The 12982-nt window shown below is 54.0% G+C and overlaps 1 protein-coding gene across 7 annotated transcripts in view; it reads left to right on the top strand.

Annotated features, from left to right (window-relative positions):
* The window catches only part of TP63 (tumor protein p63), a 120757-nt gene that overhangs the window by 27994 nt on the left and 79781 nt on the right, over positions 1 to 12982 (top strand). For all 7 annotated transcript variants that reach the window (XM_025202731.1, XM_025202732.1, XM_006022406.2 and 4 more), the window contains exon 3: positions 105 to 237. In XM_025202731.1, coding sequence (XP_025058516.1) covers positions 105 to 237 — 133 coding nt within the window. The remainder of the gene's footprint in view (positions 1 to 104; positions 238 to 12982) is intronic.

The raw sequence follows: 12982 nt of genomic DNA, 5'->3' as shown, positions 1-12982 counted from the left end.
CCCCCCCCCCCCCCCCCCCCCCACCAAATCCTGGACCCAGCTGTTGCCCTGAACAGGGTCCAGATTTGGCTTGTTGTCTCAGCAGTCCCACTTTGTCCTCGTAGGCCGATATGCTCTATGCAGCCAATTGACCTGAACTTCATCGATGACCCGTCGGAAAATGGCCCCACGAACAAAATCGAGATCAGCATGGACTGCGTCCGGATGCAGGATGCGGACCCAGGTGATCCCATGTGGGTGAGTAGCAGGAAAAGTTTCTTTAACTGTAACCCTGCCAAGTTTGATGTTCCCTGTCGGTCAGAGCGCTTGAATATCACGAGCTATAAGGGTTTTCTTGCCTTTCTCTGTGGGGCAGGGTCCTTTTTCATATCACCTAATTCCTTCCCCAGCTGGCAGTGGCAACACCCTTGTCACCCCTGGCTTTACCTGTGGCAGGTCACGGGGTATCTGCGGTGCTCCAGATACTATGCATTGCAGGCTCGTGGATAGGTTTGACACGGTGGTTTTGGGGAAGTTCCTACAATTAATGGTTGTTTGTCAACATGGTGGGGGGAGACAAATGCAACAGCCTAGCTTGCCACTTTGCATCCTGGTGTATAAATTTTGGTTTTGCGAGATGTGGCTAATGTGCGCGTGCAAGGCTGAGGCTGTTCACAATTATTCCACACTGCTTGAAGGCACGCACCTCAACATCCCCTGATTGTGGGGAGGTTTCCTCTGACCCTTTTTGATGGTACTGAACGATGGGGACCAGCCAGGAGCGAACTTGAGGACCGAACCGGTCGGGAGTCCGTTCAAGCTCTGTCTACTGACTCTTGCTTCTGCCTACCTGTGTTCAGTAAACTGTTTCCAATGAGATGCACCTTGAGAGGAGTTTTAAAATAGTAAATGGTGAAGAAATGGTAGATGGGGGTTTGCTGTTGACTCTCACAACACAAGACCTGGGGGTTGCAACATGAAACTAATAGGTGGGGAGTTTTAAACGAGCCAAAAGACGTTCTTTTCTGCGCGGGGCAGGCTGCAAGACCTTTAAGTTCAAGGGTTGTAATATTGAGGGCCGCCATAACGAGCCCCTTTGCAGCACTTTGTGGACTGCATGCGACTCCTGGCAGCCCCGGCTTTGTTGGATGGAGCCTGAAGTGCTGCAAGGCTTGCGAGGGGGGCCAGCTCCTGCTTGCAAGACAGCTTCTCTTCTTGACCCGCATGCTGTCTGCACCTGGACGGCCTGGGCGTTGTGTGACAGCGAGATCCCCCTTCTGTGTCATCTTCCAGCTATTGCCGGCATGCACCTTCCTTGCAGCTCTGCCTTTCTGCTTTATGAGTCGGGTCGATCTCTAGTGTTGAAGCTGCCTGGCCACTTCCCCTCCTGGCAGGGATTATAGTGCTTGCAATTCAGAGGTTTCCAGGCCTTCCCGACTCCCACCCTTGATCCTGGCAGGCAGAAACCTCATAGCATCCTACAGAAGCGGGGCTGGAAGAGGTCACATCTATCCAACCTCCTGTCTGAGCCAGGTTCACCTCTGTCCAAACCATCCTATACAGATCCGTTATCTAGCAAAACTACAGTCGACCTTGATGCAACACAAGACATAACACCCACACCTGCCAGGATCCCACTGGATTTCCAAACTTTCCTGGAGCTCCTGATTCATCACCCCATGGGGGGGCAAGTGGAAGGTCTGTGTCCGGGGCAGGTCGCAAATGCCTCCCAAAAGCTTGCGTGGCTGTGGGTAGGAAGGAGCGGTCCTGCTCAGACAGGCTCCTGGCCTTTAAGAAGTGGATTTCCATTAGCATCAGTCACGTCTTTCAAACCTCTCGGGCTTTTGAAAGGCAGCACTTGTAACTTCACCTGCAAAGCTCGTGCTAGAAGCCGGACCAGCTTTGCTGTCTTTAAAGTCTTTGCACCGTGGCTTTTAACACGGCCAACTTGCCCTCCAAGTCCTCTCTTCTGTCCGTCTCGAGGAAGATCTCCCCATCTTCTGCTTGCCAGAGCAAGGGAGGAGCGACGAGGAGCCTTGGAGGTGATTTCCACGTGGTTCTCTGGCTTTGGGGAGGGTTGATCTTGGCCCTTCAGGAGGCGTTTCCCCATCTGCATGCAGGGACTTGCTTGATTTCATTAATGTTCAGGAGTGTTGCACAGGATTGGTTTCTCCCCATGCTCCCATGCAGCGTACGGGCACATCGAGCCCTTTCATAAGTACTGTGGGCTCTGACGTTCGTTTCTAAATGCACCAACCTTGCAGGAGGGGAGAACAACCCCTCTGCTCGCTCAGGCACCGTGCAGAAGGCTTGCTAATGCAGCCAAATCTGCTTCTCGACCTGGTGCAAACTGCTTGGGCTGGAAGCACTCCCCTTCCCCCATAAATTTGCAAGCCTGGCTGACAGGTGACATCCCCCCCCCGTCTCTTGCGCTGGCAGGGAATGCGTAGCCCCAGGGAAGGCGCTTGCCGCCGTCGCGTTTCATCTGCAATCCCTCCTCCCTCTTCCCTCTGTCTCCTCGCTTCCTGCCGATCGCTGCAGGGCAGCTGCTCTCCCAACACCTGTCTGTAAGGTAACCCCGGCCCCCCGTGTCACCGGCAGACGCGGCGGGCCAGGCGCAGGTGATTGGAGCGCGAGAGTTGAAGAGGGCAGATAAACACGGAGGAATGCAGTAGAGGCGGAGGGGCTGTGCGAGACGCCGCGGCGGTCTGGAGTATATCTTCCTGTGGGCAGATCGAGGCCAGCCCTCCAGCTGCAGTGCACGGCCAGGCAAAGCAAGTCCTAGAGCCCTGTCCAAAATCGGCGTCTTTCCACTGTCCTCGGTGGGGTGCAGATGAAGCTCTGGGATGGTGCATGCCCCTCTCTTTAGGGGTAGTGCAGGTTTTGGGGGGGGGGGCTTGCCTCCACTTTCTAGATGTCATTAAAAAATCTTACTGCTTCCCTATTCGGAGCTCTGTCCGCTTGACGAAATGCAAAACGGGATGAAAACCAGGGTGAAATCCTAATATCGGGGTGGTTTGGAGCATGACAGCCTGCATTGCAGGTGTCGGCATGTCGTGCAATGGTGGGGTGCATGTGTGTGGCATGCAGATCAAGGAGGGAGCACCAAACAGAGCAGTAGATCAGGCAGGGGATTGGAGTGGCACACAGGGAAGGTGCGGGGCTAACTTGTGGCACGCAGCCAGAAAGGTCGGCCTCCGCTGCTTTAGTGCATGGGTCTGCTGTTGAGTGCATTGATTTAAGGACGAGATTTGCCTTTGGCCTCGCTCTTAGGATGCTACGTAAAGCGGGTGTCCCTGCAGCTGGGCTTTCCTCGGCACTTAATTGGCTTCCGCATCCCAGCCGGGGGGAGAGCATCCCGGTCCAGGATGGTACGGCGTATCTGAGCACAGCATGAGGCGTGTGGGTGACGTGGGTTTCAAGGCGAGGGGCACCAGCCCACGACGATGCAGGTGCTCAGCTGAGAAACGGGTGCCCCGCGCAGGACGTTGCTTGTAGTATAGCGAGAGAAGGAAACGCAGGACTGGGGTGGAGCGTCCGAGATGCGGGGAGACCTGGGTGCGGTTTCAGCTCTGCCACAGGCTGCCTGTGTCACCCCAGGCAAGTCCCTTAGCCTTGGTGGGGCAGGTGGCACCTCTCCCTCTTGCAGGCAGGCTTTGTGGATTGGTACCCTAAAGGTTGGGAAACGCTCGTTTTTGGCAGGGATGGGGGCTTTGTAAGTACCTTAGGATAGGCCATCGGGGAGAGGCTGAGCTCCCAGGAGGGATTTAGGTAGGGAGAAGGGGGTTGGCTCTGTGGATCCCACCAGGACTTTGGGCCTCAGCTTGACGCACTTAGTTTGGCCTCCGATTGACACAGGCCAGAGGCTTCCACCTCAGGCTTTTGCATCCAGCCTTACGACCTCTGGCTAGAGGAGGGTGGAAAGAGGCTCTGTCTGGGACTAATCCATGAGCCGGACTGCTCTCGGGGCAGCGCATCGTTGCACTAATGAGGGGTCACAATTCTGCCCCTGATCCCAGCTTCCCAGACAGGTGGAGGCGACTGCATCCATGCATGGGCAGAAGACGAGAAAGCTCCTTGTGAGCTGGTGCAGATCAGACGATGTCTCGAGAGGTGGAAAACCCCTTCTTCCTGGTCACAGCCACAGGAGGAAGAGGAGGAGGCTGCATTTTCTCCCCTTGAGCTGAGACTGTCTGTTCCCACCCTCTGCTTTGCAGAGGAAACAGCCTGCTCGTGCCGTGGCAGACGAACGGGCCCCTCCTGGGGTGACCAGGGGGCAGGAGGGGACTACGAGGGAGTCGGCCAGGACTGGAAGAAGAATGACGCCAGGAGCATCTGGCGCATCAAAGTTTTGAGATGCAGTGGGATCCTGGCAGGTTTGGGTGGGATGTCTTGAGTTGTGTCAAAGTTGACGGTAGTTTTGCAAGTTGGTGAGAGACTAGATTTGTATAAGGTGTTTCTGGAGACTGCCTCTGAGTCCCTCTGGCTGCTGAGACTTCCTCTTCTCTTCCCCCTCCTCTCCCTCATTTAATGGATGCCAGCAAAGAAGCCACAGGTTCCTTCTCTGAGAGATGGCGTCCAAGCTCCCTTCGTAGGGAAGGGGTGGGCTTGGCATGGGAGGAGGCGGTCACTAGCCTGGGATAAGCAGGGGGTTGCTAATGGGCCACATGCACACATTTCACGTGGTCCCCGTTCCTCTCTCCCGGGCTCAGCTGTGTCACCCCCTTCCTTCCCTCTTCATCTGCTGGCAAGCACTCCCCCGATAAGACACGGCCGATTCGGCAGCGGTGCTCCCCATCAGCGCCTCCCTTATCCCAAATGCTCGGTGCTCTGCCTCCTGGTCCTCGCAGCAGCACGGAGACGTGACCACGGCTGGTGTCTGCACGTGCACGGCTGTCACCTGTTCCCGTCCGTTGGCTCGTGGCTTTCTCTCGGACTCATCCCAGCCAGGTGGGCTTCTGAGCTGCAGCCTGGAGGGGCACGGGGAAGCTCTCCGGCAGCAGAGAGCAGCTGGATCTCTGTGTGCTTTTGCAGTGAGAGCTGTCCAGCAGGCTTCAATCCCCCTGGGGTCCCTTCTTCTCTTCCCTGGGACAAATCACCGCTTGCATCCTGGCCCTAGCCCCGGGGGCTGGCACGGGAGCTCCACGCGGGCCCTGAGAAGCCGTAGCCGGGGGTGGCGTGCGTCTCATCTGAAGTGAGGCGGCAGGGCAAGGTGAACTCATCCCCCCCTCCATCCCCCTACCCCTCCTTGCACATGCCTTCGCTGCATGCCCCTGAGGTAGCCGTCCTCCCGGGAGCCTCTTGCCGAACCAGTTGAGTGGAATGCCTTTCCCCAGACAGTCGTCGCGGTCAGGGCTTTCTTAATGTGCTCCAAAAAGAGAGAGGAAAAAATAAATAACCACCCAACCCTCTGTCAGCCTCTGACAGGGCTTTGCTCCTGTCTCCTGCACCGCTGCGCCAGGGCGGCTGTTGCACGCCGACGGCTCGCCCCATGCAACGCTCGCAGCCAAGCGTGCTTTTGCACCACCCGTGCAAGGCTTTATCCTCCCAGCACCGGCCGTTTGGGTCCAGAGGCTTCGCATCAGTAGGGATCTGTAGCTGATGCATGAGGAAGGGTCATCCCCACCTTCTTTGCTGGTGGTGATGTGTCGCCTGTTAACTGGCAGTGATCCCATTAGGTTTCAGTGTTAACATTGGGTTCATCTCCGTTCGTTTCAACAAAATCATCCAAAAACTGCTCCTCTCCTCTCTATACACATCCACACCCCCTACATCTAGACTCTCCCTGGCAGGACTTTATCAGTTTGCAGCAGGGAGAAAATCTTGTCCCCCTACCATGGAGCTAAAAAAGCTGTGGGTGCTCGATGAAGTCTTAGGTTTTCTGGAAAAGCCCCAATGTGGGTACTGGCTGAGCATAGCAGTTGCTGAGCTGGCAGATAGATAGATCATCCAAGCAAAATCTCTTTTATTGTAGTAGCATTAAGGGGCAGAGTTGGGGTCCAGAGGTCTATCGCAGGAGGTGTTCACCTGGCTAATGAAGACGGCACAAGCCCTAGAGAGCTTGCAGATTGCTGTGGGGTGGGATGCAGCAGATGCTTTGCTTCAGACGCATGCACGATCCTATGGGCTTCGATGGAAACGCTTTGCTGTGTCCAGGCCAGGGTGGTCTGCCTCTTGCAGCATGGACCCCTTGGAAGCAGATGACTAAATTGTGAGTGAAAAGGTGGATCCGTGCAAAGGAACGGGGGTGGCTGGTCAATGCACAGCTTCCACGAAGTGGAGCTGAGAACTGCATGGGCATCGCGGTGAGCAGGACACGTCTCCATGCAAAAGCTGGCTAATGCATGGTGTGTCCTTCTGGACACAGCCTCGAATCTGGGTCAGAAATTAGCTGGGCTCATGGAGGAGATATATAGTCAGAAGTAAGACCAGCCTCCTAGGCTGAGGCATCAAGGTGGGCTGTTGTGATCTTCTCTTCCACCCCCAAATATTCCTGGAAGGGCCACAGAGGAAGGGAGGGTTTCATACAGAGGAGGTACCTACTTCCATGCCTGACTGCCTGGGTGCAGGCTTGAAAGGGTTTCTGATGCTGGCTAGGTTTTATTCTTGCGCATGCAAGTGCCACTTTGGTGAACTGGACTTGAGGCTATGCAGAGCCATTTGATGCCTCTGCTGTGACCGCTCTGTAGTCTGTACCCTGGCGCCGGGTGCAGTTGTAAGCTCTCCCATCGGAGGCTTAGCTCCGTCATATTGCTGGGTGATTGTCTTTTGCAGCTTATGAGCCTGCAAATTTGTCTCTCCCCATGGCTTGACAGCCATATCTCACAGGGGGTTTGTGTTCAGAAAGGATCAGCTCCATCCCTGGACCATCTGACCTGGAGGTAATCGAAGCATGTGCGTCTCATTGCATGCGTCCTTTGGATAAAACCTGAGGGTCTCTCCATTCTGCCGGGAGACTGAGGCTCTTGTGGCATTTTTCACAAAGACCGTTCCCTTGTTTTCGTGGCTTAGAATCGGCGGCGTTTGTTTGTGATGAGCTTTTAGATAACGAGGGAGTGCTACTGCTGGAGCATACAAGTGCTACTCCCGATTGCCGGCGATCCAGAAAAAATCGGCACGTGCCGCAACCCATACTCTGTGCTGTCAGCAGCGCTTCAAACCGGTTTAAAACTGCTTTGCCCCAATGGGAGTGCTCTGGCACCCTGAACTGCTCTCCCTGGATCTGAAATGCAGTTTTCCTGCAGTCAGGAGGAAGCAGAAACCGGTTCCAAACCACTTGCGCGGTGGTGGCAGGAAGGGTGGATGTTGTGCGGTGCAGCGTGTGAGCTGGCAGTGCATCCCAGCTTGTTGATGCGGTGATGCTGGGCGGGGATAGGCCTCATGGCTCTGCACTACGGAGCATCCTGCCTGCATGCAAGTACTCCACAACCAGACCGGGACGTGCTCCAGAGAGCGATCTCTTCCCTGGCAAGCATCAGGGTTCCCACCTTCTCCATGAGGCTGCGTATGTGTTGCTCATTGGGGTATGAAGCAGAGATGTGCAACCGTTCCTTGAAAGTCATCTTCATCGGAAAGCTCTGGCCGCCCTGGCCTCTTCCATTGGGAAAAGGAGGAAGGCTTGCTTTTTTCTGAGGACTAATGTACTGTACTGCTGAGACCCATCCTGATGGGCGGACGTCATCCTTGGTCCCAAATACTCCCCCTCCTTGCTTTTTCCTTTGCACCTTGCAGTGGGGTTGGTGCATTGCAGAGCCAGCCTTGACCCCGGGTGCCACTCCCTGCCTGATCTGCTGCTCTGCTTTCTGCTCCCTGCCTGCTCTGCTTTCTGCCCTATCTGCCACTCTTCTGCTGTCCTCTCCCTGATCTGTCGCATGCTATGCACAGAGGCTGCCGGCACGGCTGTGCCTCGTTACTTGTGGCACGGGTGTGCCTCGAAGTTCCTCCTGTGCGTAGGGTTGTCCTGTAAATAGACGCATGTGAAATGTGTTGTGCAAACTTTATCTCTGTATTGAGCCACGTGCCCCCTGAAAGGCTTCATCGACACTTCCACGGGCACAGCTGGTCACATTCCTTGGTGGCTTCCAGAAAACGGTGCTTTTATTTCCAGCATTTTGGGAGACTGCTGAAATAGGACAGGTCTGAGTTAAAATAGCATTGCTGTTGTTCTCCGAGCCTGCACGATATCCTTCTTGTGACACGCAACAGCCGACGTGGTGATGTCTAAATGAGATGGGGAACAAATTGTTAGGCAGCGATGGAAGCAGAATCAATCTGTGCTGGGAGTTGAGCGAGAAGTGATTTTTATGACCCCGTATTAATTCGGCCACAAGTGAACTTCTCCTTGGTTAATGAAATGTTATGTTTGCAAAGCCAGACTGTAGAACAACACGGCTTCCATTCACCGGAGTATAATTGCATTCGGTTCGAGAAGCTGAACTCTAATCCCTGCCGGAAGATAACATGCAAATGCGCTCTCGCTTGTTTTGATGCAGGCAGGTTTAGGGGATGAAACGTTACTGGGCACGCCGCAGAACCACGGGATTGGAAAATGGGGGCTGGCAGGGACCTCGGGGTCTCATCTAGTCCAACCCCTGCTCCAAGCAGGACCAGCCCCGACTACATCTGGCTAAACAAAGCCTTGGCTGGGATGGTCTTCAACCTGCAAGGATGCAGAGTCCACCACTTTTCTGGGTAACCTGTTCCAGCTTCCTAGTGAGAGAGTTTTTCCTAATATCCAACCTCAACTTCCCTTGCTGTAGCTTGAGTCCATTGCTCCTTCTGTCATCTGCCCCCACTGAGACCAGCCCAGCTCCATCCTCTTTGTAGAGAAGTGAAGGCTGCTATTCAATCCCCCTCGGTCTTCTCTTCTGCAGACTCAATCAGCCCATTTCCCTCAGCCTCTCCTCACCAGTCCTGTCCCCCAGCCCAACCATCCAAGCTGAACGGGCTTCAAGGCATGCAGTTAACATGCAAAGCAGACTTTAATTAACCTCTTACAGGGAGAAAAATAAAATGTTTTTTTCCTTCCCTCCTCCCCTCTTCATCTGCTAGCAAGCACTTGAAACAAGGATGGAACTTGTAATATAATATATACATAATTATAATATAATAAAATATAATAAACTTAATATAAGATAATTAAGACAATAAAAGCTATTAAGATAGTAGCACCTACAGCCTCCTGAAGGCTTTTCCAGTGCAAATGGAGCATGCTTCCTTCCCTGAGCCCATACTTCAAGCATGGACCTAATCTATGGGACAGGATCCTGCATCCTGCACCTGTCCATCTCTGTGAATCCCCCTCCCCTGTGATGCCTGGCAAGTTACTGCTGGTCTACCAAATTGTCATCTCCTCCATCGTACGCTATAGCAGGCTGCAAAATCTCCAGGGCTTTTCTGGAGCACGGTGGCTTTATAAACTCCACCGATGTGTCTAGACGCTACTGTCACACGGAGGAGTCATGCTGCACGTTGCACTCCCCGGGGTGACGGGCGAGCGGGTTTTGGGAAAGCCAGGTTGACGGGAAGCGTTTCTGCATGCTGTCCTGTGAAACCCCAGCAGAGCAGCACTTCTGGGATGCCACGTGGGCTGACTCCCGTTGCATTGCAAGGAGCCTTGCGCCGTGTCCAGAGCTTAAGGAGGGGATGAGGGACAGCAGCTGGATGCGACAGGCAGACGGCGAGGAGGGCAAGGAAAACAGTTTGCATTCGCATGAGGAAGCCTGGGAAAGGCTCCTGGGGGCTGGGAGTTTCTTTAGCCGCTCATGAGAAGGGGATGGAAATAGTATGATTGCTGCCCGATGGCTTTTTTGTTTGCTCTGGCTTGGGGTCAGCTGGCCACGCAGGATGTATGGCTTTGAGACCGCCACGTGCAGACCTGGCATAGCCCATGTGTCAGTGATGGGTGACCTGCAGCAAAGCCACCAGGATGGGAAACCAGTGGGGACCTGCTGCCTTCTCCAGTGCTTGTGTGAGGACCAGTCCAGACTGCCTGGCTTCTCTCTCTTTTTATTATCATTAAAGACAAACCATTTGCCAACACGTCTTCTGCTTTCCCCTGTAGCAAGGCCCTGCCTCTGACGACCTGCTGTACACCAGGACCGGAGGATCAGGGGTTTCCGCAGGGTTTTTCTGCATCTGCTGCAGCAGTAGCCAGTGCTTGCACCGTTTCCTACAAGCCACATGGCTGGCAAGGGCTGGGATTTTCCCCTTCAGCTTTACAGCCACCGTTGCATAAAGTGCCCGCGGGGGAGTTTCATGTAGGGATTACCGCAGGCATATGACACGAGACCCGCATGGTCTCCTGCCACAGCCTTCTGCGGTGGTTTGGGGGTCAGTTATTTGGCATCTCTCTGCTTTTTGTCCTGTTTCCTTCCTCCCCTCTGCCTCTTAAAATTGCCTGCCTTAGCCAGGCTGCATGCGTAGAGCATTCAGTGTTGGCACAGCACTTTCAAATACTCTGATGGGAGGTGCGAACTCAGAAGGAGGTGGAGCTCCCAATGCCGCTTGCAGGAGATGATGGCTCTCCTTTACATCTTGCATCAGCTTTTTTTTAAATTTTATTTCCTGGGCTTCCAGAGCCCTGTGATGCTTTTTGTGCTGGCTCATGAAGACTTGTGTCCCCCAAAACCATTGCCCTTTTATCGGGGCTTCTCTTGAGGGAGGTGCTAGTTCATGCAAATATTGGCAAAGCAGACGGAGCATCTTTTTTTTTTTGAAGTAGGGGGTTGGCACAAAATTAAGTGGTTAAGAGGAATATCAGGAATAAAATGCAAGTGGCACTTTCTTTTAATAAGTGCTGTATTCACCAAAGGGCTTTTCAGATGCTGTTTATAAGAGAAACCTAACTGTTTCTTGGGTCTCACCGCTGCCCTGTATTCCCAGCCACGGCTATAGGACCTGCGTTTCCATCGAGTTGGGTGGGAGCCGGCTCAGCCTTGGAGCTGCTGAAAAGCAGGTGGGAAAGGTATGAGAGACAAAATCAAGATCTTGTCTAATCGCCTTGTCTGGAGAATTGGGTCATTAGAAATGAGGGTTAGAAGGGAGCTCAGGAGGTCACATCTAGTCCAAGCTAGGACCAGCCCCAACTGCATCATCCCAGCCAGGGCTTGGTCTAGTCGGGTCTTCAAAACCTGCAAGGATGGAGATCCCACCACCTCTCTGGGGAGCCTGTGCCAGTGCTTCACCACCTTCCTCATGAGAGGTTTTTTTCTAATATCCAACCTCGACTTCCCTTGCTGCAACTTGAGCCCATTGCTCCTTGCTCTGTCATCTGCCCCCACTGAGACCAGCCCAGCTCCATCCTCTTTGCAGCCCCCCTGCAGGGAGGTGAAGGCTGCTATTGAATCCCCCTCGGTCTCCTCTTCTCCAGACTACATCAGCCCATTTCCTTCAGCCTCTCCTTACTAATCAAGCCCACCAACCATTTTCATTGACCTCCGCTGGACTCTCTCCATGTCCACATCCTTTCTGTAGTGAGTGGCCCACAACTGGACACAGGACTCCAGATGTGGCCTCCCCGGTGCCAAATAGAGGGGAGGAATCACTGCCCTTGACCTGCTGGCAACGCTTCTCCTTTCTGGTCGTGTGTCCTGCTCCTTTTGAGCACGGCCCAGCAGCGAGCGGCAGGCTGCTCTGGGGCTGGGGGTACCGGTCCCGAACCAGTGTGGACAAACGGTTGTGAAGGAACTGGTTTTATTTCACAATCTTCCCCACTGCAGCCTTATCTCCCTGGTTAATTGGCCCCCGAGGCACTCGCACAGCTCTGCAACTTCAAGCCCCGGGGGCACGCTGCAGCTAGCAGAGCTCGGATAGGCAGCAGGCGCAGATGTTTGCCCGGGGTCAGAGGACGGGGCTGTTGTGACAGTCTTTTGGGGAAGGGACAGGTGTGAACTCACAACACAGTTGCTTTGGCCTCAGTTATTTTCCTCTGAAACGGGAAGAATTCATTGAGAACTGCATGTTGGCAGCACAGCACCGTTTTGAGGGCTTTCAAAGCAACTTTAATTACTAAGTTGGACTAATTGCAGGTTACGCTGTTCGGTTTGGAAGCCCGTTGGCTTGCACGGTGGCTTTTAAGAGATTCTTTGGCTTTTGGTCCATTGCCCTGCCCTGCCTTGCATTGAATTGTAGGGCCCAGGAGGCACTTCTGTGGCTGGAGGGTCACATCTTCAAGACCAGCGTGTGCACAGGTGGTACCGGTCATAGCAAAACTGCCTGTGTACCCGGTCAGGCTGGTGTGCATCAAGCAGAACGGGCCCGCTGCAATCCTCCACGTTAAATTCAGCTGCAGGGGGCAATGCTGGGATGCCACTGGTACCTGCTGGGTGGCACTGGTACCCACCACGGTAAGTGTGCTCTCGCCAAGGGCAGCGTTGTTACTGCTTGAAAGAAATCCCAAGCCTTCGTTTTGGTTTTCACGTCACCTCTGGGGACTTAAAAGGGAAATATTTCACTGCTGCATCTTGATGTCGTTCCTTTACCCGCTCCGCTCCTCCACTGGGCTGGTTACTTTCTTTTTTGGCTTTACTTTGTGTTTTTTCTGTAGTCTTGGCTTCACCATGTGCAAGCATGGACCTGTTGCTCTTCTTCCGCCCGAGTTCCCCGTGCTGCGTATGGACGCACACCCAACACGTCCTTTGAAAAAGCAAGGCAGTCTTAGAGCTGCGTGAGACTTTCTTTCCCCCCTCTCCCATGGCATTTGGCATTGTGTGTCCGTGCGTCCGTGTGTGCTGGTGCACATTTACCGTTGTCATCCAAGCCTGGAAATACTGCTGCGCTGGGATGTCACTGTTTTCGTGAATGAGTAGAGAGGTTGGAGGGGTGTGTGTGTGTGTGCACACTTTGATCTGCAGGAAGCATTGCCTGAACCACTAAATAGACAGATGCACATTCACGCCCTTCTGCCTTTTCCAAGAAGTTGCGTAATGGTTGTTAATTGGGCGGCAGAGGTTTGCGACGGTGACGATTGCAGCCGTGGCTGGATGCAAGATCATTTCAGACC

Source organism: Alligator sinensis, unplaced genomic scaffold, assembly GCF_000455745.1.
Source record: "Alligator sinensis unplaced genomic scaffold, ASM45574v1 scaffold301_1, whole genome shotgun sequence".
NCBI classification, from domain to species: Eukaryota; Metazoa; Chordata; order Crocodylia; family Alligatoridae; genus Alligator; species Alligator sinensis.
This window is presented reverse-complemented; position numbering and strand designations above follow the sequence as displayed.